Source organism: Molothrus ater, chromosome 6 (assembly GCF_012460135.2).
Source record: "Molothrus ater isolate BHLD 08-10-18 breed brown headed cowbird chromosome 6, BPBGC_Mater_1.1, whole genome shotgun sequence".
NCBI lineage: Eukaryota > Metazoa > Chordata > Aves > Passeriformes > Icteridae > Molothrus > Molothrus ater.
The window spans coordinates 18,346,004-18,369,620 of record NC_050483.2 but is presented as its reverse complement, the minus strand read 5'-3'; the positions used below and the strand labels follow the sequence as shown (position 1 = coordinate 18,369,620).

The 23,617-nt window shown below is 39.4% G+C and overlaps 1 protein-coding gene across 1 annotated transcript; it reads left to right on the top strand.

The window, feature by feature from the left end:
* Positions 1 to 34: 34 nt before the first annotated feature.
* CHKA (choline kinase alpha) lies at positions 35 to 22,534 on the top strand. Its single transcript, XM_036383279.2, has 12 exons — positions 35 to 427; positions 3,744 to 3,855; positions 10,742 to 10,795; positions 14,511 to 14,624; positions 15,249 to 15,382; positions 15,652 to 15,756; positions 16,126 to 16,184; positions 18,239 to 18,326; positions 19,255 to 19,363; positions 19,839 to 19,945; positions 20,278 to 20,359; positions 21,131 to 22,534. The coding sequence occupies exons 1-12, from the start codon at positions 117 to 119 to the stop codon at positions 21,188 to 21,190; spliced, it is 1,335 nt and encodes a 444-aa protein (XP_036239172.1). The 5' UTR covers positions 35 to 116; the 3' UTR covers positions 21,191 to 22,534.
* Positions 22,535 to 23,617: the final 1,083 nt, after the last annotated feature.

The window sequence follows — 23,617 nt, the reverse complement described above, 5'->3', positions numbered from 1 at the left end:
GGCCGGGCGCGAGCGCGGGGCTCACTCGCCGCCGGCGCTGACGGCGGAGAGACGCACGCGAGCTGCCGCCCCCGCCCGCCGCCCTAACGGCCGCCGCGCCCCCCCCACGCCGCGCCATGAAAACCAAGTTCTGTAACGGCGACGCCGACCCGTCCCCGCTCGGGCTCCTCCTTGGCCGCGGGTCCGCCGCGACCGGGCAGCCGCCCTCGCCGCTGGCTCACCCCGACCCCGAGGGGAAGGACCCCACCGTGGCGGGCAGAGGCGTTGGTGTCGCGACCCCGCCCCCGGCGCTGCCTCCGCCGCTCGAGGAGGAGTCGCCGCCGCTCGACCCCCGGACGCGGCGCCGGGCGTATCTGTGGTGCAAGGAGTTCCTGCCGGGGGCCTGGCGGGGGCTGCAGGAGGAGCAGCTGCGCATCAGCCCCATCAGGTCAGCGTGGAGGGGGAGGTGGCCCACCCAGGGGGCGGGGACGGGGCGCGCCGCGGGTCCGAGCCCACACCGGTGGGGGAGGCGAAGGGGGCTCCGTCTTTAATTTCATTTTATCATTTTAAATCCCTCCCGGATTCGGTTTAGTGGGCGGCGGGAGCGGGTCGGTGGGTGCGGGGGCGGTGCGGGGGTCCCGGGGGCGGTGCGGGCTGCGCTGCCGCGCCCCCGGCCCGGAGCGGGCGGCGGTGCGGGGAGGCGGCGGCTGCTGCTGCTGCTGCTGCTGCATGGCCACGGCCCCGTCTCGGCCCCGCGCCGGGGGAGGGGCCCCGTGCCCGGCCGGGAGAGGGATGGAGCCGGCAGGGACCGCTGCACCGAGCTCCTGCCGGGGAAAAGGGCCTGATGGGCTGGCCCTGGCTGCTCCGCACTGAGAAGTCATCAGGTAAACGCGGTGTACCGGCGATGTGAGTCATCTTCTACAGCACACAGTAACGAGTGCTTGTGACTCAGCACTTTGGCAGCAGAAATATGTAAATTGGGGACGTTCTGGAATCCATATGATGTAATGTGTTGGAGATCTTTGCCTTCTTTGCAGAATTAAATAGCATCTTTATTTTGCTCTAACTAAACCAATGTTACTTCAGAGTTTCCCCTTTAAGCACTGCTTGTCTCACATCCTCCAGACTGATCATTCTATCTGATCCATCATAGAGTCGAGGACAATTTCAAAGGATACTGTTATTAGTTTGCTTTCTCTATCTCTCAGCTTTTGTCCTACACAAATCATGCACACATGTACCCTAGGTACCTAAGGGAGCATACACAGTTGACAAAGCTCTGATGTGTAAGTGTGGTTAGAACACATCCTGCTCATTTCTAAATTTATTTTAAAAGCCTTATTGAAAAAATTAGACACTCACTGAGACCCAGTGCAGGTAGTGTTGTTTTTCTAGATTGTTTCTCCTCACTTGACATGATCATAAGGAGTTAATGAAGGGAGAGAACTTTTTACAAAACCAATACAATTCCTAAACAATAGACTAGTCTGATATGTCTAGTTTGAGTTGCTTAATTAAATTTTCATCTGTATTCATGTGTGTTGCTGACTTTGGTTCTTACTTTCTAAAGCCTTACATTTTAGCAATTATCTTTGTATTTCTTGGAAACTTCTCATGTGAGGCAACACTTCAGAATGGCTTGGGGGTTTCCACATTTGGCAGAATAGCAGATGAGCTGAAACTTAAGAACATATAAAGCCATGCTAATTGGTAGTTGGATTTTTTTGGCAAAAGTCTTCTCATCACTTTCATTTCTGGAAGATGCATCATATTGGTTTGCTGATTGTGGTTTCACTCAGTGTGCATTCTCCAGTGTGTCCATTAATATTGCAAAATCATGTTCTTGTACAGCTGTCAGTTAAGTAGCTGTATCTGTATGAGTGAGATGTGCCCTTTTGACCTTTAAACAAGCTGTTGAGTCGACTGACCTTTCAGAAGAACAGTGCCTTTTATTATGCTCCTGTATGGATTTCCTTGATAACTTTTCCAGGTAACCTTTGAAGTCTTAAATGCTATAGTGAACTTAAACTACAGTGAAACTTCTGTTAAATGGAGTTCAGCATCACTACAGCACTCCACTTTAGCTTGTCTGGTATAAAAAAAGAATTTCTGGGCTTTCACATGCTGTGCAAGCTGAGCATTTAAGTCATGTAACTATACAAATTCTTGAGCTTTAGTCCAGTATTTCTTGTAAAGTATTGTTCAGTGTCCTTAGTTCTTCTATTTAATTATTTATATTTTCACCAAAGTTTCTGTCAGAGGCTTAGAAAAGGCAGCAAATGCTTTTTGGTTGTTTTTCCCCACAAAAACCTGTCTAACAGAGTTCAGATAAAGACAGAAGTGTAGTTAGTATAACTAACCAATTTTTGGATTGTCTTTGAGTAGCTGACTCTGCTCTTCCTTTGATATCCTTTCCATCTGTCTCTTGGGTTTTTTTCCAACCTGTTCACCTTCATGGTTCAAAGTTACTTCATATCTTGTCTCTAAACATCCTTTTTTGGGTGCCTGCCAAGCCACCTGGTTCTTTTCTGTCTCCTTTCTTAAGCATATTGTGCAGCTGCTGTTTTACCCTGTTTTTTTGAGATTTCTTTTTTTCTTCTCCGTTGTTGACTTTGGATATGTAGGCCAGCCCCGGTCTCCTTCTTGGAGCCTTTTTTTCCAGAAAGTTTTTTCGGCTTCCCCACTGTGTTGAAAGAGAGCCCAGAAGAATATTTGAAAAAGCATAGAAAGGAATATCAGGTTAGAACTGAGAACTGCATTTTAGAGAACTACATTTTGGATCTGCTGTGGATTCTTGTAATCCAAGGTCACTGCAAGGTATTGTATGATATAGGCAAAATCACTTGCAGAAGGAAAATTTGAAAATTTCATTCATGAACATAAAGATAATGAAAAAATTGCAGAAAGGCAAAGCAGTAAAGAAAATGTGGGTTGAGTGGATGGATATTCTTAAGAGCCACAAGAACCTCAAGAAACTTAGCATCTCATCAAGATAGACACAAATTAGGGAAATCTGTGCTTCAGTCATTCAGATGATACAAAGGCATGCTGGGTTTTTTACATAATTACTCTTTAACAACAGTATTTTTACAGGAAGAAGTCACAGCATTTATTTTGTTTTCCACAACTTTATAGATCTAGATAGATACTAGATCAGAGAAACTGAGTGTGATTTTAGATTTGACAAATTCATGAGCAGCTTATTTCAAATAAAGAACTGCTTTAACTGTAAAATTCAAAATTGAAAATGCATCCCTAAGAAAGACAGCAGAAGTGAGACTTCCATCAGCAATGCTGTAGCACAGGTATTCAGGTTAAAACTTTATAGCTGAATTTTGTAGCTGCCAATCCCAGTGATAGCAACTCTTAATTCAAATTTGGAGTTTTATAGTCACTGCATGATTTTAAACTTTTTCTGCCATTGCTTTGCTTGTGCAGCCAAGTCTATCTGACAAGACTCCAGCATCACTGAAAATAATTTACTTAGCTCTACATAGTTGTTTGTTGCATTTTACATCCATTTGTTAATAGCTTGAGCTGTAATTTGGATCAATAGCTCTGGGTGGTGAACGGTACACCAAAAAGTACGAAGCTGCCATTTCTTTATCAAAGCCTCATATGAGTTATTGGTACTGTTGGAAAACTTTCTTGTTAGAGTAGACCAATTAATCACACCAAAAGGATGTTTACTGCACCTGTAATCTGTTGAAAACAAAAGGTGTGCTTTTCCAAGTTAGCTAATCAATGTATTTCTGGGTCTCCAGAGGTGGCCTCAGCAACATGCTGTTTCAGTGCTCGCTACCTGACACCATTGAGACAGTTGCAGATGAGCCACGGACAGTTCTCCTGCGTTTGTACGGTGCAATCCTGCAGATGGTGAGTACATACAGGGCTTTGGGAGTGGGAGGGTTTCTGTAGCTTCACTCTCATGTTTGGAATCCTTCATTTGTGACACTATGCAGCTTTCTCCTTTAGGGAGTGTTTCTGTGGTGGGGGCTAGATTGCAAGTTGAAAGCAGTTTTTTTTATGGTTTGTTATTGTCTAGAACTTACACTCCTTTCTACACAGATCCCGACTGGCGTGAATTAGCTGAAGGCTCATTTGCTGTTTGTTTGGGCACTAATGTTTTGTTTATGGTCTTAAGTTTGGACTGTGGTGTTTCAGAAAAATTTGCTTCTGTACAGAATGTAGGACTTTGACATAACTAGCTAGATTGCAAGAGACTAAACTGCTTAATTTTAATCTTGATAGCACTTACGAATCTTGGAGATTAGTTGAAGGTTTTGTCAAGCTTATACACTGCTCAAGCATCTTATTAGATATTATGTGGGTACTTGTGCTGCTAGAAAATTTGATCTGTAGTTTTAGACTGAGAATGAAGTGTGAACATCAATACTGTACAGTCATCTCATTCCAAAACATGCTTTCCTGAATGTGTGAAATGCCTTATAGCTGGCGCAGAAACTTAACCAGATGTTTTGTTGAACTCTCTTAAGGTTACTTTTATTTGGTTAGTTAAATGTAAATAGTATTGAAATTTGTCACACCTTAAGTGAAGTGGTTGGCAAATCTGTTTCAAATAGTAACATTTAAAAGCAAGACTATTTTGTAGTCTTCTAAAGGTCTCTTCTAAAGCTGACAGACTGTTACTCTATCACTGTACAGCAGATCTTCTCTTATCCATCTCTGCTACGTACTTGATTATATTGTAAATAAGCGATCATAACGTAAGTGTTTAACCTTATGAAAAATTGCAGCTTCATAACATCTGTATGTTGGCATTTGTTCCTGTTTGACTTAGAGGATCTGGTTTTATTATCCATTAATTTTATATTTTCCAGTACTCAGTCACTTGCTTTGAACAACTGATCCAATATCTGCAGAAGATTTTCTGTTCCTGAGATTTCAGCCCATTCTTCCTGCTTCTGCTGTCTTGACCCAAACTTACTGTTAAAAGTCTCATTAGATACTGTTGCTTTATTGACTTTGAAGTGCTCCTTTATTATATTATGTGAGTTGTTAACTTTCCCGTGGTAACAAACTTTACCAGAAATATGTAAGGTGTCCCAGTGGTTTGGAATAGCATGAATTGCTTGGCTACAGCACCATATGTGTGTTGGGAAAGTTAAACAAGAAAAGTGTGTAGAAGTTCAGTAATTTAAGCTTAAGTAGTTTTTAGTTTCACTCTCACTAAAAGCAGAGTGAAAAAAAAGGGGGATGTGACACTTTGTTCCAAAATGACTCCTAGAATTGATGCTTAGTTGGGGTTATTTTTAAGAATTATTACTGGTTTCAATGTAATGCTGAGTTAATATGTAGAAAGCTTGAGTAGGAACATGGGCTGTAAAACTATTGTAGTGGTAGAACTTCTGTTTTCCAAGAGCTGTAAAGAAATATGGCCTTTCCCTTATTTTTCAAAGTAAAAATAAAATGGACTCTAGAATTTGGCTGCCCTCTTCTTCCCTCAGGGTATTTTTAAACTTGCCTCTTCTCTGCCCCTATCCACTGAAGAAATCAAAATAAATTTTTGGGCTCTAAAATCAAAACTAATTTGGTTTGAAAATTGAAAGTGTGTTCATAACTTTCTAACCTTTCTGCTCTTGGTGTTGAAGGATCTTTTGAGATGTCTAACTTCCTTTATTTCCATAGTGGCAGTGAAATGACTGCTCTTGTTGGTGCAGTTCACTAATGGTTAAGTAAGCAGAGAAAGTCCCAAGGTAAAACTTTGATTGCATTGAGGTTCACAATTTTTGTCAACAAACATTTGTCTCTTCCAGCCCCTATACCTTAAATGCAAGTTAAAATATAAGCAAACTGTTTTATTGGGTATTTTGAAAACCTCACATAGGATTTCTGAGTTTCTGGGTGGCATAAGCAGAATGTTATGACAAGCCTGTTAAGTGGGAGTAATTTGATATTTTTAGTAAAGTTGTTTAAGTTAAAAACCTTGTAGGAATTAAGGAACACTGCTTAAGTAAGTTCAGTTTTGAGACCTTATGCTAAAATCACAACTTAATTCTCAATGACTTTATTGTAACTGCCACTGGGTATTAGTAGTTACCACTTGTTTGTTTGAGCCTTTGTAGCATGTTTTAACTCTTGTCCATTTTACTTTCTGTTGAAATTGGAGCACAAACCAGTGATATCAGTTCTTTATCCCTTTACTGTAAATACTGTGTATCTATAGCAACCTGCACCAAATCATTGGATGTACAGAAGACAAGTTTAACTTAAAATTTTGAATACAAGTGAAAAATGGATCTCTCATTACTAACTTAAGAAGGAATGATACTGGCACCATAATTCTTTGAGCCACCTTTTAAAGGAACCTTTTTTGCAGTTTGAAAATAGCTCCAGTTTGCTTATTATGACTCTTGGAAGACACAAATGTCAGTACATGAAACTCATCCAATATAAACCATGCCAGCTGGCTAAAGCTGCCACACAGGGAAGGCTTTGTGCCTTCCTCTGTCATAGCTGATATGTTTAAGCCAATTTTTTGTGTGCATGACTGTTTTGGGGGGAGCTGGGTGGAGATGAACTGTGCTGGCTCGGCCATTATTATGAATGGTCGCACTGGCATGGATGTTTATAAATCAAGGACTTCTCTTGAGTATATCCTTGAGCAGAACTTTTTTTTTTAAGACAAGTATTGTACTTGTGACAGGTTAAAGTACTAACCACATTAAAACTCCAATGTTTGAGGCACAATGCAGATATGTCCTACACTGAAAAAAGGGAAATGTCTCACTCTGCTTCACTTACTCTTGCTCCAGCTTAGTTGCTAAATTTAAAGGGGAGCATTGAAAGTAAAACTTGTGGCAAAATATCTTTAACTGTTGGTTGTATTAGTGTAAACAACTGAAACTAAAGGTTATCCAACAACATGCCATTTAATGTCCAGATTTTAAAATTGGATTTCATATTCATATCACTATAGTGTTTCTACTTAAATTCAAAATAGCATCTTGAGAATGCTAATAGCATTTCAACATAAGGTGGCATCAACACAAAATAAGCTCAAATCAAGGTGAAATTTAAGTTCACCTATCAAAAGGTAACTTGGATTGATTCCCGTTCTTTTACACATGTTAAAAGAACCTTGAACTCTGACTCACTGGGACTCTGTTACCTTTACAAGAGCCAAAAACAAAATCTTGCATACAAATGAGGAAAAACAAACCAGGATACCTAATGTTCCTTTCTGGTCTCTCAATTTCTATGTGAGCAGATGCAAAATGATTATAAATGGGTGCCACAGTTCTGTGGTAAATCTTTTTCCATACCTGCCTTGCTGCCTTTTATTTTGTCTAACTAAATAAAATGCAGACTGCTGTGTAACTGTAATGATCAACGTCTTCTGTGGTTGTTGGTGTCCATGTCTGTTTGTAGCATGGAGTAACTACAAATCCCTGGCACTGGCAGACGGCTTGAAAGAAACCAAGCACCTCTTACGGGGTTATATTTGTGTTGGGTGGCATTAAGGGTGTTCTGGGGTAATGTACCACTTTAGTTGTATATGCATGTGTTCTCTGCTGCAGGCTTGCCCATGCGATCGTGCCTAGAGCACTCTGGTTTCCAGGTGACAGACACGATTCACGGTATAGTATGAGATCTCTGAAGTGGAGCATTCTCTACAGCTTTCATTTTCTTTAGTACTGGATTTCATTGTTTAAAAGTAAGCCTTAAGTAGCACCAGCTACTGTCTGTGCATCTGAATGTTTACAGCAATAACAGAATATCAAAAAACTGTCCCTTCCTTTTCTCTGCTCCCTCATAACAGAATGGTAACTTGAAATGGAGAGGATTGGAGTTGTGGCTTTTGTAGAGCTTGAATTGGGAATTCTTCACATGCTAGATTTTTAGGACTTCAGCAAATTAGTATTGGTTCCTTCAGGTCTGACAGGGATAAGTGATCAATGGCAGATCCTTAGAAGCAGAAATGGTTATTGCTAAACTGAAAGCTGGTTTTGTTCCATACACTGAAGTTCAAATTGACATCTCCTGACATCTTCTAGAAAAGTTTCCCCTGCTCAGGTTACCTCTAACCTCTGAGGAAATTCATTGTGATGTTGTGATTTAAGATTTGAATTCCTAGGGATTTATCTGATTCAAAGTATTGCAGAATTTTGAAGTATTGAAAACTAAAGCTGAGTAAGCTCAGGAAAATTGAGTTATATTTTATTCAAATTTGTGAACAGAACTCAAAGTTATGTATAAAAAAAAGATAAAAGTTCCTTCTCTGTACAGAATTCTCTGGTCAAGCATCATTTGGGTTTTTTGGTAAGAGACTTGATCTTTCAGTGACAGAAGAAATTGGGGGCATTAGGAAGAAAATGTTGAACTCAGTTTTCCGTATCAAATTGCCAGACGTATAAACACTGGCCATCTGAGCAAAGATCAATGTGTACTGTTTCCCATTCAATGTACATGATCACAAATTAGACTCTAAACAACTTCTATTGAATATAGTTATCCTCCCTTACGAAAACTGTAGTGAACTTTCTCAGGGCTTTGAGAACAAGTCTACCCACAATAAAAGCTCTGAACAAATATTTGAAAAAATCTTGAAATGTCTTCTACAGCTTTTCTAGTTGATTTCCATGTAGAGAGAGCAAATTAAAAAGCTCTAGCAGTTACTCAGCGATTCTCTTTTTGAGGTAATTAAAATCACCTCATTTTTGTTGATGTAAATAGCTCCCAGAATTGGACATTAGTTGGAGTGGGCTATTAAGAGTTATGGAAAAAGTGAAATTGATTGATTTTGCCAAGAACAAGTGAGCTGAATAGGCTGATCAAATTATGAGATGCCTTATTTTAAACCACTCTTCTTAGAGGTGAGTGCAGAATCAGGAAATAATCAAATTCTACTACTTCAATCTGTTAAACTCTTAAACTTCTGGTACATAATATTGCATCCTGCAAACTTTGTTCTCCTTGCCCATGTAGAGTGAAGAATTTCCTAATCCTAGGCTGAGTACATGGCCGCTTGTGAAGTCTGATCCTCTCCAAGCTCCCATTCATATTTGCAAGTTATTTACATATTTGTATTCATTTTCTTCTTTCTTCATGGAATCTAATGCTTCATGCTGAGGGAACAGAAAAGAGGAAAGGGATGTTGCAGAAGTCTCCTCTTGTGATGACTGCAGTAAAGCCCTAACTGTCCCTTTCTAATGGCAGAATGCCAGATGCCATTAGGCTGTCTCCAACACTGATTTGAGGCGGACTTTTGGAACTGGCTAGCTCTTTATACAGTATGACCTCTGGAAAGCAGATGCCAGTTCAGGTTTTAGGGAAAAGACTAATGTGCTTACCTTCTGATTGAACTGAACCATTCTGAGAGCACCATTTATCAGGAAAGACTCCTGAATGGTGAGTAACTTTCTGACTGTTCCAGAAAAATCTGAGTGGTATTGATGTAGACCATGCTTGTTCAGAGAAGCCCTTTGTAAATGATTTTAATGCTATTGAGTAGTTACACATTTAGCTGTAGCGAATATGTTTGGACTTCATTAATTTCCTTGAAAGCAATATAAAGTAATAGTAGTTTCCATATTGTCTTGTTTTAAACGTACATAGTAGTGTTATGGGAAGTACTTGCTGAAAGACCATGGATTGTTGTTAACTACCCTTCTTCTATAGCTTCTGAAATACTGTAACTGCAGAGCTTGTTGTATTGTACTTAAGGCAGCTGGTGTTGCTTAACTGTATTCCATTAAGTTCATATTTCCACCCTTGTTTTGGACATGTTAGAGCTTTGGAACAGGAAGGTGTGCACATGGTTCTGTGAATGCAATGTTTGTGTTCAGAAGGTGGAGATGCAGGCTGCCTTTATGGGCCTCTAAAGCTAGTCTGGTTTAAACAGTCAATGGTGGAATTGCAACATAAATAGCAGCCACAAACTGTCACTAATTCTAAGCAGATATTTGCTTTCTCTTCTCCTTACCTTCAAGCCCTTTAAAGGACAAGGGTTTTAATACATCTTATATTTGTAAATGTGCAGCTCTATTAAAAGCATGTGCCATTGAGGGTTCAGTTGCTGAGGGTATGGTTTAATATTCTGAAACTGCTTTATAATGACTCTTAACAACCCTAGCACAATATGTAATGCATGGAACTTGTTAAATTTTTGCTACTATACTGTGGTTCCTACTGAGAGACCTTTAGCTTACATGGGCAATTCATTCCAAGAACAGTCTTGGATTTGCACAGACAGTGGTACACTGGACATACAGCCAAGACAGCACACTTTAAATAAGAAAATTCTAGCCACAAGACATTTGGAAAATAAGGTAATAAGCAAAAAAAAGTGCTTTGCAACCTTCATAACATGACTCTTCCAATAGTCCTTGTAAAGCTTTTATGTAATCTCTGTAATGCATCTCAAGTGCTTTGGCTGGAAGAATCTCATCCCAGATGTCATGCAGAGGGACTTAATTTTCTCTTAATTAAAAACATTCCTCTGAGCTTAATGGTGCATTGAAATCTTGTTTTGAAAGACTGGGGAGCAATAAAAATAAGTGAAAATCAGGTATTTACACGAGTGGCTTGGTATCAGTGGCACATCCTTTTGAAAGATTTTGGAATTGTTGAAAGTGTGGTGGTCAGAGGTCAGATGGATAATAGTGCTGTAGCTGTCACAGGTCTGAGACAGTGTTTTAGTTAACTGTAGCTGGTACTTCTACTCCCTTTGTTCTGGTGGCTGCAGGTTAATAACTTGAAATTTCATCTTCTCATTGTGTTTGCTTTTTCTCATTCATAGAGGTCCTGTAATAAGGGGGAGTCTGTACAGTCTCAGAAGGAAAATGACTTGCAAGTGAGTAAATAAATTTGCTTATTTCACAGAATTTTGTAGATTATAGGGAAATGTGGTGATCCTGCTTGTTTTAAACCAGTAGTTATTCCACCTGGACTGTGTCTAGAAAATGTAAAAATTAATGAAGAAAAGAAATTTATTTGCTCACAGAAGCAACATTATGTGAGTGTCTGGACAGAGTTTGGAAAGGTTCAAGCATTCCAGATTATGAAGCATCCCCCAATTCTACCCTAAATCTAAATGGTTTCTTATAATTTTGAATATTGGTATCATTACTACTATTTCTAGTATTAGACTCTTCTTAAGTAGATGAGCATCAGTTCTCTGCTTTACCTTAATCCCTAATTTTTTAATACATTGATGAACTTCTCTGAGGAAAGTACATGGAGCTGGAGAGAACTTTTCTTGGACATGAAGTGTTCCTGATTAGCACTGTGCTTGGATCATCTCTGCTCTGCAAACTTTCAAGTTCTGGCATTTGGAATAATTTCTTCTCCTGCAGCATAATGTTTAGCTGAGTGTATCTTTTCCTAAAGTCATCTGAACAGGATTTGGTGATTTAGATTTCCACCCTGGCAGTGTTTTTTCAGAAAGGGGTAACATTGCAGCATGCTAGCCAGATGCCTTGGTTGTTATGTACTGTTTTCAGCTCATAATGATTTTGGCAGTGACTAGGGAAAAGTACATTTTACTCAATTGCTAAGTGCTGCTTTTCTCCCCTTGTATTTTTGCCTTCTGGGAATACCATCTGAAACGTTTTCAAGCATTTGTTTGGTTTTGGTCTTTTTTTTCCTAGTGAGTTGAAACTGGTTTTAAATTTTTTGTTGTTGAATGACTGCTTTTGAAGTTTTGCTGAGCTTTGTTTAGCTTACTGGAACAGCTTCAATCAGTTGAACCAAGATTGAACTGAAAAATGTACTGGTTTGATACCTCAGTTTCTTTCAAAGATGAAAAATGGAGATGGCTTGATTTCTCCTCTACCACAATCATGTAGAAAAAGAGTTAAAGTTCTAAAAAAACTCCAAAAGTCCAAACAAGCCCCACCCTGGTGACAGAAGCTCATGGAAGTTTTGCAGTACAGGAAACAAGGTTTTGAATTTCAGAACTTCATTTGTGGTATTTGTTGCTTGAGAATACTGATTCTCTGCTGATAGGTTTTCTGCTATTAATCTCATGGTGCTGAAATTTCACTGTTGAATCAGTGTTCTCAAGAATTACTGTCAGGATGGATTTGTTAATTCTCATGTGTGTTGGTTATGGGAGGAGATGATATTCTTTAGAGACAATAAAATTCTCTGGGTTCACTAACAAAGTCATTGTAGCTTCTGAGCTGCCTGGTGTGTGACAACTGTGTGTGTGTATTCATTGGATAGTCTTCTGTCGGCTCATAAGGCCTTTTAACAGGAATTTATTTGTTTTACTTTGGTTTTGCTATAATTTGCAGTAATTTTCCTTAGATTATGACTGCTTTATGTATTTTACAGTTAAATCTTTGTTAAGGCAGAAAAAAAACAGAAGCTTCAGTTCCAACTGAAGTGTGTAAAGGCTCCTTGTATGGGAGTTGCATCCTGGGAAAATCTTGTAAAAAATGTCTATCATTGCTAGGTTTGAAATAAAACATTGATCTCTTAAATATCCATTTAAAAGCATGAGTGGTCCAATCTTCTCTAGAAATCTAAATACAAGTGCTTATGGATGAATCTCTGAAACTGGTCAAAATTGAGAGCTTTAGATCTTAAAATGTTGTCTTGGCAGCATAAGTATATTGCAAAGTGTTTGAAAGCATTGAGGTACCTAATGTCCTTGGCTACAATGCTTGATCCTTTGAAGTCATCAGGTGAACATTAATCTGAAGAGTCAGATACCTAGGTTTGTTCAGTGTCCATATGAAGTATGCTATAGAATTTCTTTCATGTCCTTTAGTAGTTTATTTCCACACCTACCTGTGTTTGACAGTAGTATGGAGTGGAGACTTGGTAAAAGGTTCCTTGGGTATTATGAAGAAGAGGCCTTTGTTCCTGAAATTACATGGCTGGTATTGTTCCAAAACTCTTATTGGTCTTGTGTTCAAATAACCATTTGGTTTCAGTAGAGGAAAGTTCTTCTAGTACTTGTCACTTCTGATGCATGAAGAGATGCCTTAATGAATAACAGGGGCTTTTTGTACTTTCTGTTATCCAAGAATAGTGAGTTGCTTTTCAGTAAGATATGGAAATAAGGAACTGATACCTTAATGGGAACAGACTTAAAAACTCCTGATGTTGTACCAGGCGTAGTCAAAGTCAGTGTTGGTTAATAATAGAGTGGACATTGAGTAGCTTGTAACTAATTTCCTTCTCGGTGCTTGGCATTAGATTTCAGAACTGAATGGAAAGAGTTCAGACCTGTGACGGTGTGGGCATGTGAAATGATTAAAAACATATTTTTGGTGTGTTAGTGGATAAAGCATTTGATGCTTTGAGGAACTGGGATGAAAAAATGGTGGAGAACATAGATGCAATAAATTCATATGCAAATTGTCTTAAAGTCTCAGTGCTGCAGAACACAGTTACATGAGTCTTCACTACACTTCAATATGAAACACTAGAATTTATTGAAGATCTCAGAATAATGTGTGGGACAATAATAAAAATAATTTATCAGTGGTGCTGCCTGGAGTGTACTCAAGAGTGGAACTTTAGTATAGAGTTATATACTGTCTGATATTGTGTTGACTGCAATAATGCACAAGGATCTGTGGTCAGAAATACCTGAGAGGTTTCTTAATGTTTTGCTCTTCATACTTACACTTTTAAGTGTTATGGGTCTGACTCTGAGATGAGCTGCTCAAAAGTAGGCAGATGCTTGGCAGATCTTTAGGGTTTGAGTAGAGCTGGATTCTGGTGAACATAATTGCTAGAAGTAGATATTTATAATGTGACCTCTGTGCTTACTTACAGATCATCTTACCCATCCAGAAAGCTACACTTCAGTGATTTTTAGCCGTGATTTTGAGACTAAATATTTCATATTTCTATTAACTTTTAAATTCATATTAAAAAGTTGTCTGGTTGTCATTGCTATGAACCAAGCCTATTGATGTATGAAAACCTTAGAGAAAAGTTACTGAAACTTGAGGTATGCTTGGTGGTAGAAAGGGAAGAACATTTATTCACACACACATATTCCTTAGCAAGAGCTTAAATTACTTCCTCACTTCAAAAAAAAAAACCAAACAACTTAGGATTTCCTTCCATTAAGCACATTCTAAGTCGATCTTCTAGATGAAAAGTGTTATTCAGTTCATTCACTTGTGTAGCTAAAATGTTCTTTTGAGAGGTAGTGTTCTGAAGAGTATTAAAATAGTTGATATAGGATAATATTTGTAGTTCCTGTGTTGTGTTTCAGTGGGATGAGCTCCTCCAGGAAATGAATTTGCAGAGTTCTCACAGGGTTAGAGAAGAGAGGGTGTTTTGGTTTTTGCAGTTTTCCTTTGACCTGGCCCACCAAAATTAAGTAATACAGGTTTTCTTCCCCAGCTTTAAACTTGAAAGCAAAAAACTTGTGTTGCTCCCATGCTGACTAGAAGTTATTAGTCAAGAAACTTTGATTAGTAGAATGTAGAGTCTTTTCAAAGCTAGCCCTAAAATTTCTCACTTGGTAACAGTTTAGCTGTTGCACACACCCATGTTAATTGCTGTGCCAGCACCAACTAATGCTTTGATTTCCTTGGTAGGGAGCAGAAGCCATGGTTCTGGAAAGTGTTATGTTTGCCATTCTTGCAGAGAGAGCGCTCGGCCCAAAGCTCTATGGAATCTTCCCACAAGGGCGACTGGAGGAATTCATTCCCGTAAGTCCTGCTCACAAGTAGTTAGTGGGCTGCTGGAAGCTGTTGTAATTGATCATGACAAGAAGGTCTCTGGACTGCCCAGAAAAGCAGGGATGTGGGAATGGAATACTTGGCTGCCTGTAGTAATTGCTGTCTGTAATTTGATACAGTTAGAGTGGGTGTTGGAGAGCCCCGTTGTAGCTCTTGCCACGGGGAGATGTCTAAAAACTCTTCAACTCTAGCAGAGGCAAATAAATGAAGATAAAAAGCCTATTAGATACCAAACATAGCATGGGGAAGCTGTGGAGTAACACTTCCCTTTAACAGGTAACAAGAGCAGATGCTTTTGATGTTCTTAAATATTTATACTTTATCTGCTTTGAAGATATTCTTAGCGTGAGATGTGATACTCCCCAGGTCCTGAATCTAGAAGTGAATTGATTAAGTTGTTAGTAGGGCTGGCTAACAACTTTGCAAAGGCAGCAATTTTGTAAGTTCATCTGTGAGCAAAAAAGAGTATTGCTTGAGTACTACACTAGTATTTCACAGTAAACTGCATGGAACCTAATGCTAGTGTTTATAACTAGTCACAGTTCTGTAACTCATCAATTAATTGTATTGTAAGACTACTGTATTTTATTACAGAGCAGGAAACTGACCACTGAAGAACTAAGCTTACCTGACATATCTGCTGAAATAGCTGAGAAGATGGCCAGATTTCATGGCATGAAAATGCCATTTAATAAGGAACCTAAGTGGCTTTTTGGAACAATGGAAAAGTAAGTTATGCAATACTTTATGGGGGGAAAAAAGGTGATCCATTGTAATTTTGGTAAGCAGATCATTCTTCCTGAATGCCTGAGATCACAAGCTTTCACTGTACCCAGAAACTATCACATGAAGGACTTCAGTTACCTTGAAGAACAGTAATGTTTTCTTCAGTAACTCTTTCAAGCTTCCTTGATTTTATTTTAAATGGTATTATAGTATGGGAAGAATAATATACTCATTGTTACAAATCCTTTATTATTGTGTCTTCTCTTACCAGGTATCTAAATCAAGTGCTGAGAATTAAATTCACCAGAGAATCCCAAACCAGAAAACTGAACAAACTTCTCAGTTACAATCTGCCCCAGGAAATGCAAAATCTAAGGTAGGCTTATTTTGTCTATTACTGTCTTCTAATCTCCACAGTTTCTGGATGGATTTTTGTATACTTGTTCAGACATGTTATACAGTATAACACTTCATATTCATCTTACTTTGCAAGCTGGGGATTCTTTTTGGTTCTGTGACCAACCTGAGTCTCATACAAATACAAAATTCTATGATGAAACTGATGCTGATCTGACATACTGATCATAAAGTCAGACTTTATTGTGCTGATGTTTTGTTCCTAATTAAGAAAATAGGCTGTTGCTGGGAGGGAATGGTGTTTCCAATTCTTACAACAAAATTACCTGGAAGTGGAACTGAACTTAGTTATTTGTTACTTAAAAGATGCTCTGTTGCTTTTTTCTAGAGCTATGCTTGAAGCTACTTCTTCACCAGTTGTATTTTGCCACAATGATTGTCAGGAGGGTAAGCTGCTAATATTTCAGTATTGCTCAGTGATGTACTGTTGAGCCTTTTCTGGTGACTTGTTTGCCTCTCTGAGAGGTAACCACGTTGTGGAGGTACTGCCCTGACTGGTGTGCTCCAGTACCAAAGCAAAGTATGGGCTTCTGCAGCCCTTCAGGCTTTTTTAGAGAACTCTGGTGTTGTGACTGGGTTAAGTCAAGAATGTACTCATGCTCTGCTAGTACAGGTCAGTTGATGATGGGAGCCTTGTGTGTTTTCTGTTTAGACCATACCTTGCTTTGCTGCAATATACATGATCAGAGTAGGGTATACTGGAGTCATTCTAAAAGAAAGATGCCCAAGAAGTACAGTGAGTGGTGAAATGGAGAGTAGGGCAGTTTGACATGGCGGTTTTTAATTTGTACTGATAAGAAACATTAGGAAAACCTTATCCACCTTTTTTTAGTGTTGTCTGGGAGTCATGGAAGGAATAACAATTTTCCTGAAAAAGATGAGGAGGAAGCAAGGCTGAAGGTGTGTTGGGTATGCTGTGCCACCTGAACAGTGGGTAAGCTGGGCTGAGCTGGAAGGATGCTCTAGTGGGACTGTGTGCAGGGCTGTTTTGTTGTCACTGGTCCCAGCTTTGGCTGAGGAACTGCCCTGCAGGGTGGACACAAGGATAGGCAGCACAAGGGGAAAAGGCCACTAACCTGAGATGTCAGTAGTGGTGGAGTTGGAGGTCTCCTTGCTGATGTGGCAAGGTGCACTACTGGAGGAGTCAGAGCATAATAGGACTGAGGCAAGCTGGGGAGCCTGAAGCTCCAAGGGGTTTGGGGGATGTGTGTGAAATATGTGAAATACTGTGCTGCTTTTTCTGTTGGTGCAAGAGTGTGGCATGGAGAGCACATGGACCTGCAGAGTCAAACTCCTGCAGAACTTGACATTGCTCTATATTTGTTTACTATCTGCTACTTGACAGAGGCAGACTTGATGTCTTTTAGATGAATTATAGTGACTGTGTGACTTGAAAGACACATAAGCAATTGCCTAAACTTTCTGTATAGGTACTGTTTGTGCCACATATTAGAACAGCAGAGTGATCAAACTGCTGAAAAGCAATTTCTGTCCCAAGTGTTGTATGATCAGTGATAGTGCTATGCTGATTGGAGAGATGCTGTGAAATTTATAGATCTCAAGCTGTGCAAAGAAACAATGCAGGAAGGACTGCTAAGGCTGACAGGACCACCTGAGCCAGCTGCAAGCTGAACTGGGGAAAGAGGATCCTTGGGAGAACAAATCTGCCTCTCCCTGTACAGAAAAAACTTTCTTGCTTTCAGCTTTACAAGGTAAAGCTATGTATCTCAACTTCCAGACAGCTGGTGAACAGCCAGTGCAACTTGGCTTTAACTAAACCCAGCTGGCAACTCAGCCCCACAGAGCCACTCAGTCTTCCCAGTGAGATTGGGAAGAGAATTTGATGGGTAAAGTGAGAGCTCACAGGCTGAGATAAAGGCAGTTAATTAGGGAAAGCAAAAGCTGCTCACACAAGCAAAGTAAATAAAGAAATTAATTCACTGCTACCCACAGGCAGGCAGGTGTTCAGCCATCCCTAGGAGAGCAGGGCCCCATCACACACACCAGTGACTTGGGAAGACAAACACCATCACTCCAAACATCCCCTCTTCCTCCTTCTTCCCACTCTACATAGTGAGCATATCATATGGAATATTCTTTTGGTCAGCTGTTCAGCTGTATCTCCTCACAACTCTGCCTGCACCCTGGTCCCTTTTTGGGCTGGGCTGCAAAGCAGAAAAGACCTTGACTCTACAGAAGCACTTGCTCTGCAATAACAAAAACATCCCTGTGTTATCAACACCACAAATCCAAACACAGCCCTGTGCCAGCTACTGTGAAGAAAGTGAACTACCCCTGCCAAAACCAGCACACCTATAACTTTTCAGTGCAGATTTAAGGGATAACTAGGATTAGCTGAACAATGTTCCTTGAGATACACAGTATTGCTTTTTTCTGATTTTCCTGCATTATTAAATATACAGTATTATCTTAATTTTCAGGTAATATCTTACTTCTGGAAGGCAGAGAAAGTTCAGAAAACCAAAAGCTGATGCTCATTGACTTTGAATACAGCAGCTATAATTACCGGTAAGCACTTTATTTTCTCTTCAGCATGGGAGTGTGTTCCTTTCTGCATGCTGCAGGGAGGCCACGTGCTGCATTACTGATTGTTTGTCTATTTTAGTGAATTGTGTTCTGCTTTGGTAGTGGTGGTTAGCAAATATAACTAATCAAAACAGTTCTGATGCTGTTGAGTTTAGGCACACAGCAGAGGTAAAGTTGTTGTGGCTTCTTGATTGTTCAGATTAGAGGGTTTGTTATGCACAAATGGCTTCTTGCTTGCATGTCAAAATTTCTTTCTAGTGGGAAGCTGAAGAAAAGGGTAGATTTTGTGTGCATATGTATGTAGGGCAGCTTTGCTTTCATGTTTCTTATTTCTGTCCTTTCTAATAGCTTTTTCATCTATGCAGATAAGAATACAAGTTTTTCACTACATGGTTATGCAACATGCTTGTTTTTCTTCCCTCAGACATCTAGTTAAGTGTTTTTAAGGTTGATCTAAGTGTATATAGTCACTGGGATTAAACACCACCATAGCTGGGATTAAACACCACCATAGCATAATAAAACAGTGAATTCCAATAATGTAAAAGTGGAATATGTTGAAAACTTTGAATATGATCTCTTTGCCTTCAAGAATGCCAATGTTAGAGATGTCTGACTTCATACTGATATGTACTACGTACTCAAGTATTTTTACTGTGTCTATTGGTATAAAGTTTGGTAGCCAAGTCTAATATTTTCATGTAGCTGATAGCTTTTGTTCTTAACTGCCCCTCTTTACTGTTTTATAATAACTTGCAAAAAGTTGTTTGCTGGATATCAATTCTCTAGCTCCAGGAAAACTGCAGTAAATTATGAGTAGCCCAGTGCTTTTAAGCTTGATTTTTGGTTTGCTTAAAAAATACCCAGATTGCTAGTTTGCAAATATTGAGGTACTTTGTTTCTTTTTCAGAGGATTTGACATTGGAAATCACTTCTGTGAATGGATGTATGATTATTCATATGAGAAGTACCCATTCTTCAAAGCCAGTTTTCTTAAATATCCTTCAAAGAAACAGCAGGTAGACACAAAAGACATAGATAAATGCCAGTGTCCAGTCTTCATATCATAACTCTTTTTCAGTTCCCTTTTAGACTTACTGTGTCCCAAGATATTTCCTCCATGACTTCAAGTATAATACTTTGTCTAATCCTGACTAGCTTTGCTTTAAAAATCATAGTAACTTAATAGCTATTCAGGACAGAATATTTACTATGTGTGGTGTACCCATCTACCACAAAAAGTCCAGTAGTTGTAGACTGCAACTGTAAAATTAGTTGGTGGTAGCAATATACTGCCTGTCCTAACAATATAGCTTTTCTTAAACCAGACTTTCAAGCAATTGTTAGGGGCACCATTAATCTTAAAGCTAACTCTAACACTGGATGGTTAGAAAAAAGTAAATGCCAATTTATTAGAAGGTCTGCCTAGGCCTGAAAGAAACAAATATATCTTGAGATGAAAAGTTGTAACTCAGTTGTTTACTTGCCTTCCAGCTTCATTTCCTCTCCAGTTACCTGTCTGCATTCCATGATGGCTTTGAAAATCTGAGCGATGAAGAGAAGTCTGAACTAGAAGAAGTAGTGTTGGTAGAAGTTAACAGGTAACTTGCCTTGCACAACTGTATCTTGAGACTTCCACTGTGGTACCTATCCTTGTACATACCTCACTGGTGAGGAACTTGAGCCAAGAGAGATTGAAAGCTGTTTATATGTGCTAAAGAATGATCTGTCCACTGTAACACTAGATATGTGATATACACTAATAGTGAAGTAAACAGAACACTACTCAATGGGGCATTATTTTTGTAGTATCATAATTGAAGCAAGGTGTGAACATCCCCAAACTAGGGAATGATATTGTAAGAGGATATGGAAATAAGGTGTTGTGACTTAGCTAGGTATTTATTTCAATAACATAGCCTTGTAATTTCAGGTTTGCCCTTGCATCACACTTCTTCTGGGGTCTGTGGTCTATTATACAAGCAAAGATCTCATCCATTGAGTTTGGGTACCTGGTAAGTTTTAAAATTGTAGTTTTACACTACTGAAAACAAATAATCTAAATAACCTGCAGTACATTATTGAAAATGCAATGGAATGGCCTCTCACAGCAACCAGTATCTTCTAAGTGGTGTAAAACTTTTAAAAATCCTTTTGTTACTAGTTTGTGCTCTCTCCTTAAGAATGTATACAACATGTAAGATCATAAAAACTTCAGAAATTGTTCCCATGGTTATGTAGGAAGTGTATAGCCTTGTGTCCAGCAGCATTATTCTGCAATAAGACATCCCAGGCAAGAGAGAGGCCAACATGCAGTGAGAATTTCAAACTAAGTGCAAAGTCAAAGTGCACATGCTGTCCCATGGTGATGTTCAGTGTGCAGCAATATCTGTGCCAGGTAGCAGCTTGTACTTGAGAAACTGATCAGTCCAGCTCTTGGTCTGTGCTCAGTGTACTGCAAAGTGATAGGACTGGCAGGTACCTGGAATATCTTACTGGAAGTGTTGCAGGAGCCAGCCTTTTCAGTGAAGTCCTGGCCTTTTTAGTACCTGGGTTTTTTCTGACATTTTGGCAGCAGCTAATTGTGTTAGAGTTGAAACAAAACTGGAGGAAATTTTAAGAAACCAGAACACCTCTGGAGAGATTATCCTTCTGAATAAAGCTAATTAGTGCATTGAGATGATGGATTAGGAAAGTAACACAGTTAATACTTCATTGTTTCCCCATCCCAAAAAAGAAAACAGCTGTTTACTGTATAGAATACTGATTGTCCCTTATTTCTCCAGGAATATGCGTTATCCAGATTTGATGCCTACTTTGATCAGAAGAGGAAGCTGAAGGTGTGAATGTGGGAGGAGTGGCCTGTTGGTGACCGTATGAAGAGGGCAGCTGAACAGAACTTTCACTGTGCTTAGGCTACTGTATCTCTAATGAAGGTGTCACTGAATTCCAGTTCCTGGAAATGCAGGTGTACAGTACTGAGGACTATAAAAATTACTTGTTTACAGTTCCGTAAATAGTTGGAAAGAGACTGGGAGGCAAAAGTAAAATACAACCATGCAATATCTTTAAATCTTTTCAATCTTGGAGCTATTTTGTATTATGGGAGAAGCTTAAAATTAGTTGTCAATACCACATGCATCAGAGCAAACTTGCTGTGGGTACATTTTTGGGGGATGTTGGCATTCTGGTTTGTGTTGTAAGCAGAACAGCTGTAAAAGCTGATTTGTTGTAGACACTGCCTCTTAAGGAAAAGGAAACACGAAGGAGACAACTGCTAAACTGTGAAGTAGGCTTAAGAACTTACTGTGAGTTTAGGTTCACCATGCCCCAAGAACACTATCTTCAAAGCTGCTGATACCTTACACCACTTTAACCAGAAGCAACTAAACACATTGGAGCAGTGTGCTTTAAAGTGTGAGTGACACACAGATGAATGTTTCTCTTAGGCTGGTGTGCCCTGGAAGTGAAGTATGAATGGGCTTTGAACTGGACATTCTGAAGGAGTTTGTTTTGAACTGTTTGTTCCATGTCATTCAAGAACATGCCTGGTTCTCTTAAAATGCTGTGTCCTGCACAGGGAGTTCTGTGGGCTGGCAGCACTGGGAAGAGTGCCTTGAATTGCTCTAGCAGCTCCCCAGATAACTGGACTGGATTGGCATTGATAGTACTGGTGATTGAGGCCCATCTCTCTTCTTGTGTTGCCACAGTATATGGCTGTAATAAATAGAGCCAAAGACTGTGGAGAGCACTTCAGGAAATTGCTGTTCTGCCCATCCAGTTCTTACGTGGCTTGAGAGGTGCTTTTCTTGCGCCTTCAATTCTCATCATGTTCCAGGAATCCAGTAAAGTGGAGCATCTTGTGGGGAACAATAACATGTATATTGAAACTTGAGTATAATCTGTGTACATGCCATCTAAAGACTTCTTTTGATTTTTTGGGAGCTTGTTTATTTTGAATGTTATTTGTTTGTGCTTTCTAACACACTGTATTATAAACAAACTTCTAAGTTTACCCTTTCTGACTTGTATAGCAAATACTGTTTGAAGCGGCTGAAAAAATGTGCAGCATTTCATGTACTGTATAGCAGAACTTGTAAAAGCTGTCATGTTACTCTCTTGTACAGAGAATCATTTTCCATACATTCAGTTATTAATACTTTATAATAAATATAAAGCACTTAAAAACACTGTTGTTAATGTTCTTGAGTCTGTTACAGCTGCAGGATAAAGTAGATGCCATTTCTGGCCCTTAATCTCTGTTGAGTCCCTGCAAAGGCAGACTGAGATACAGGCTTAGTGTTCTGGGATATATCTTCTACTTAAATGTGTCTTCAGCATTTATTGTATAATTGAATTCTATCAGAAAGAAAGATGTTTAAAGCAAGCAATTAAGGGCAGACTGGACATCAGTTTCTAAGTCTATAGCTTTAGAGGTGGGAAGAGTTTTGGTTTAAGCACTTCACTCTATCTGCCCTATTGACTACCCTCAAAGAAAAGCTAAAAGGTACCAGCACACGTGGAATTTTACTACAAACACTTCATGTGGTGTGCAAGTGTGAACAGTCAGGTCTTTTCTCTAGGCTGCTGAAGGCTTCATTTACAGTATTGCTGCACACAGCAAACCCAGTGGAAATGGCAGTACAGGGAAAGGGGTGGGAACAAACAGTTCAGAATGAGGCTTTGCACATAGTTAAAAATATAATTGATATGTAATATGTGTCTGGAATCTTGGAAAGTAGTCCAAGGGTAAATTCAAGTTCTTGAGAAACCACCCATGGATACTGACTCATCACTTCACATTTCTCAGAACAAAATAGGGAAGGGGACTCAGTCACACTAGTGCTAACTGTAATAAAAGGTGTAATTGGAGGTCATTCCCTTTTTTCAGTCTCGCCTATTGATGGCAAGTTCCTTCTGTTTTCTTGGAGAACTTAGAGTAGACAAAAGAACTGGAGTAAAACCTTCTCTTACTCATAGTCACTGAATGTTGAAGGTGATTTATAGGCTGATAAAGCAGCTATTTAAATGTGCTGACACTTCATAAGACTTAGTATAAAGGTAGTTAAGTATTAGTTTTTCAGATTTGCTTTTCAAAAAGGCAGTTTAAAACCTACTGATTGATCCTCCTTTCAGTTGATTTGTAAAAACAATTTGTGCTTGAGCTCTTCTTGCCTGAAACTGCTGGGTTTTATCTCTACTTTGTGAATTCTTGTCTCTGGACCTGCTATTAACTGGTGAAAATGTGACTTTTAGTATAAGAGTTAAAAGAA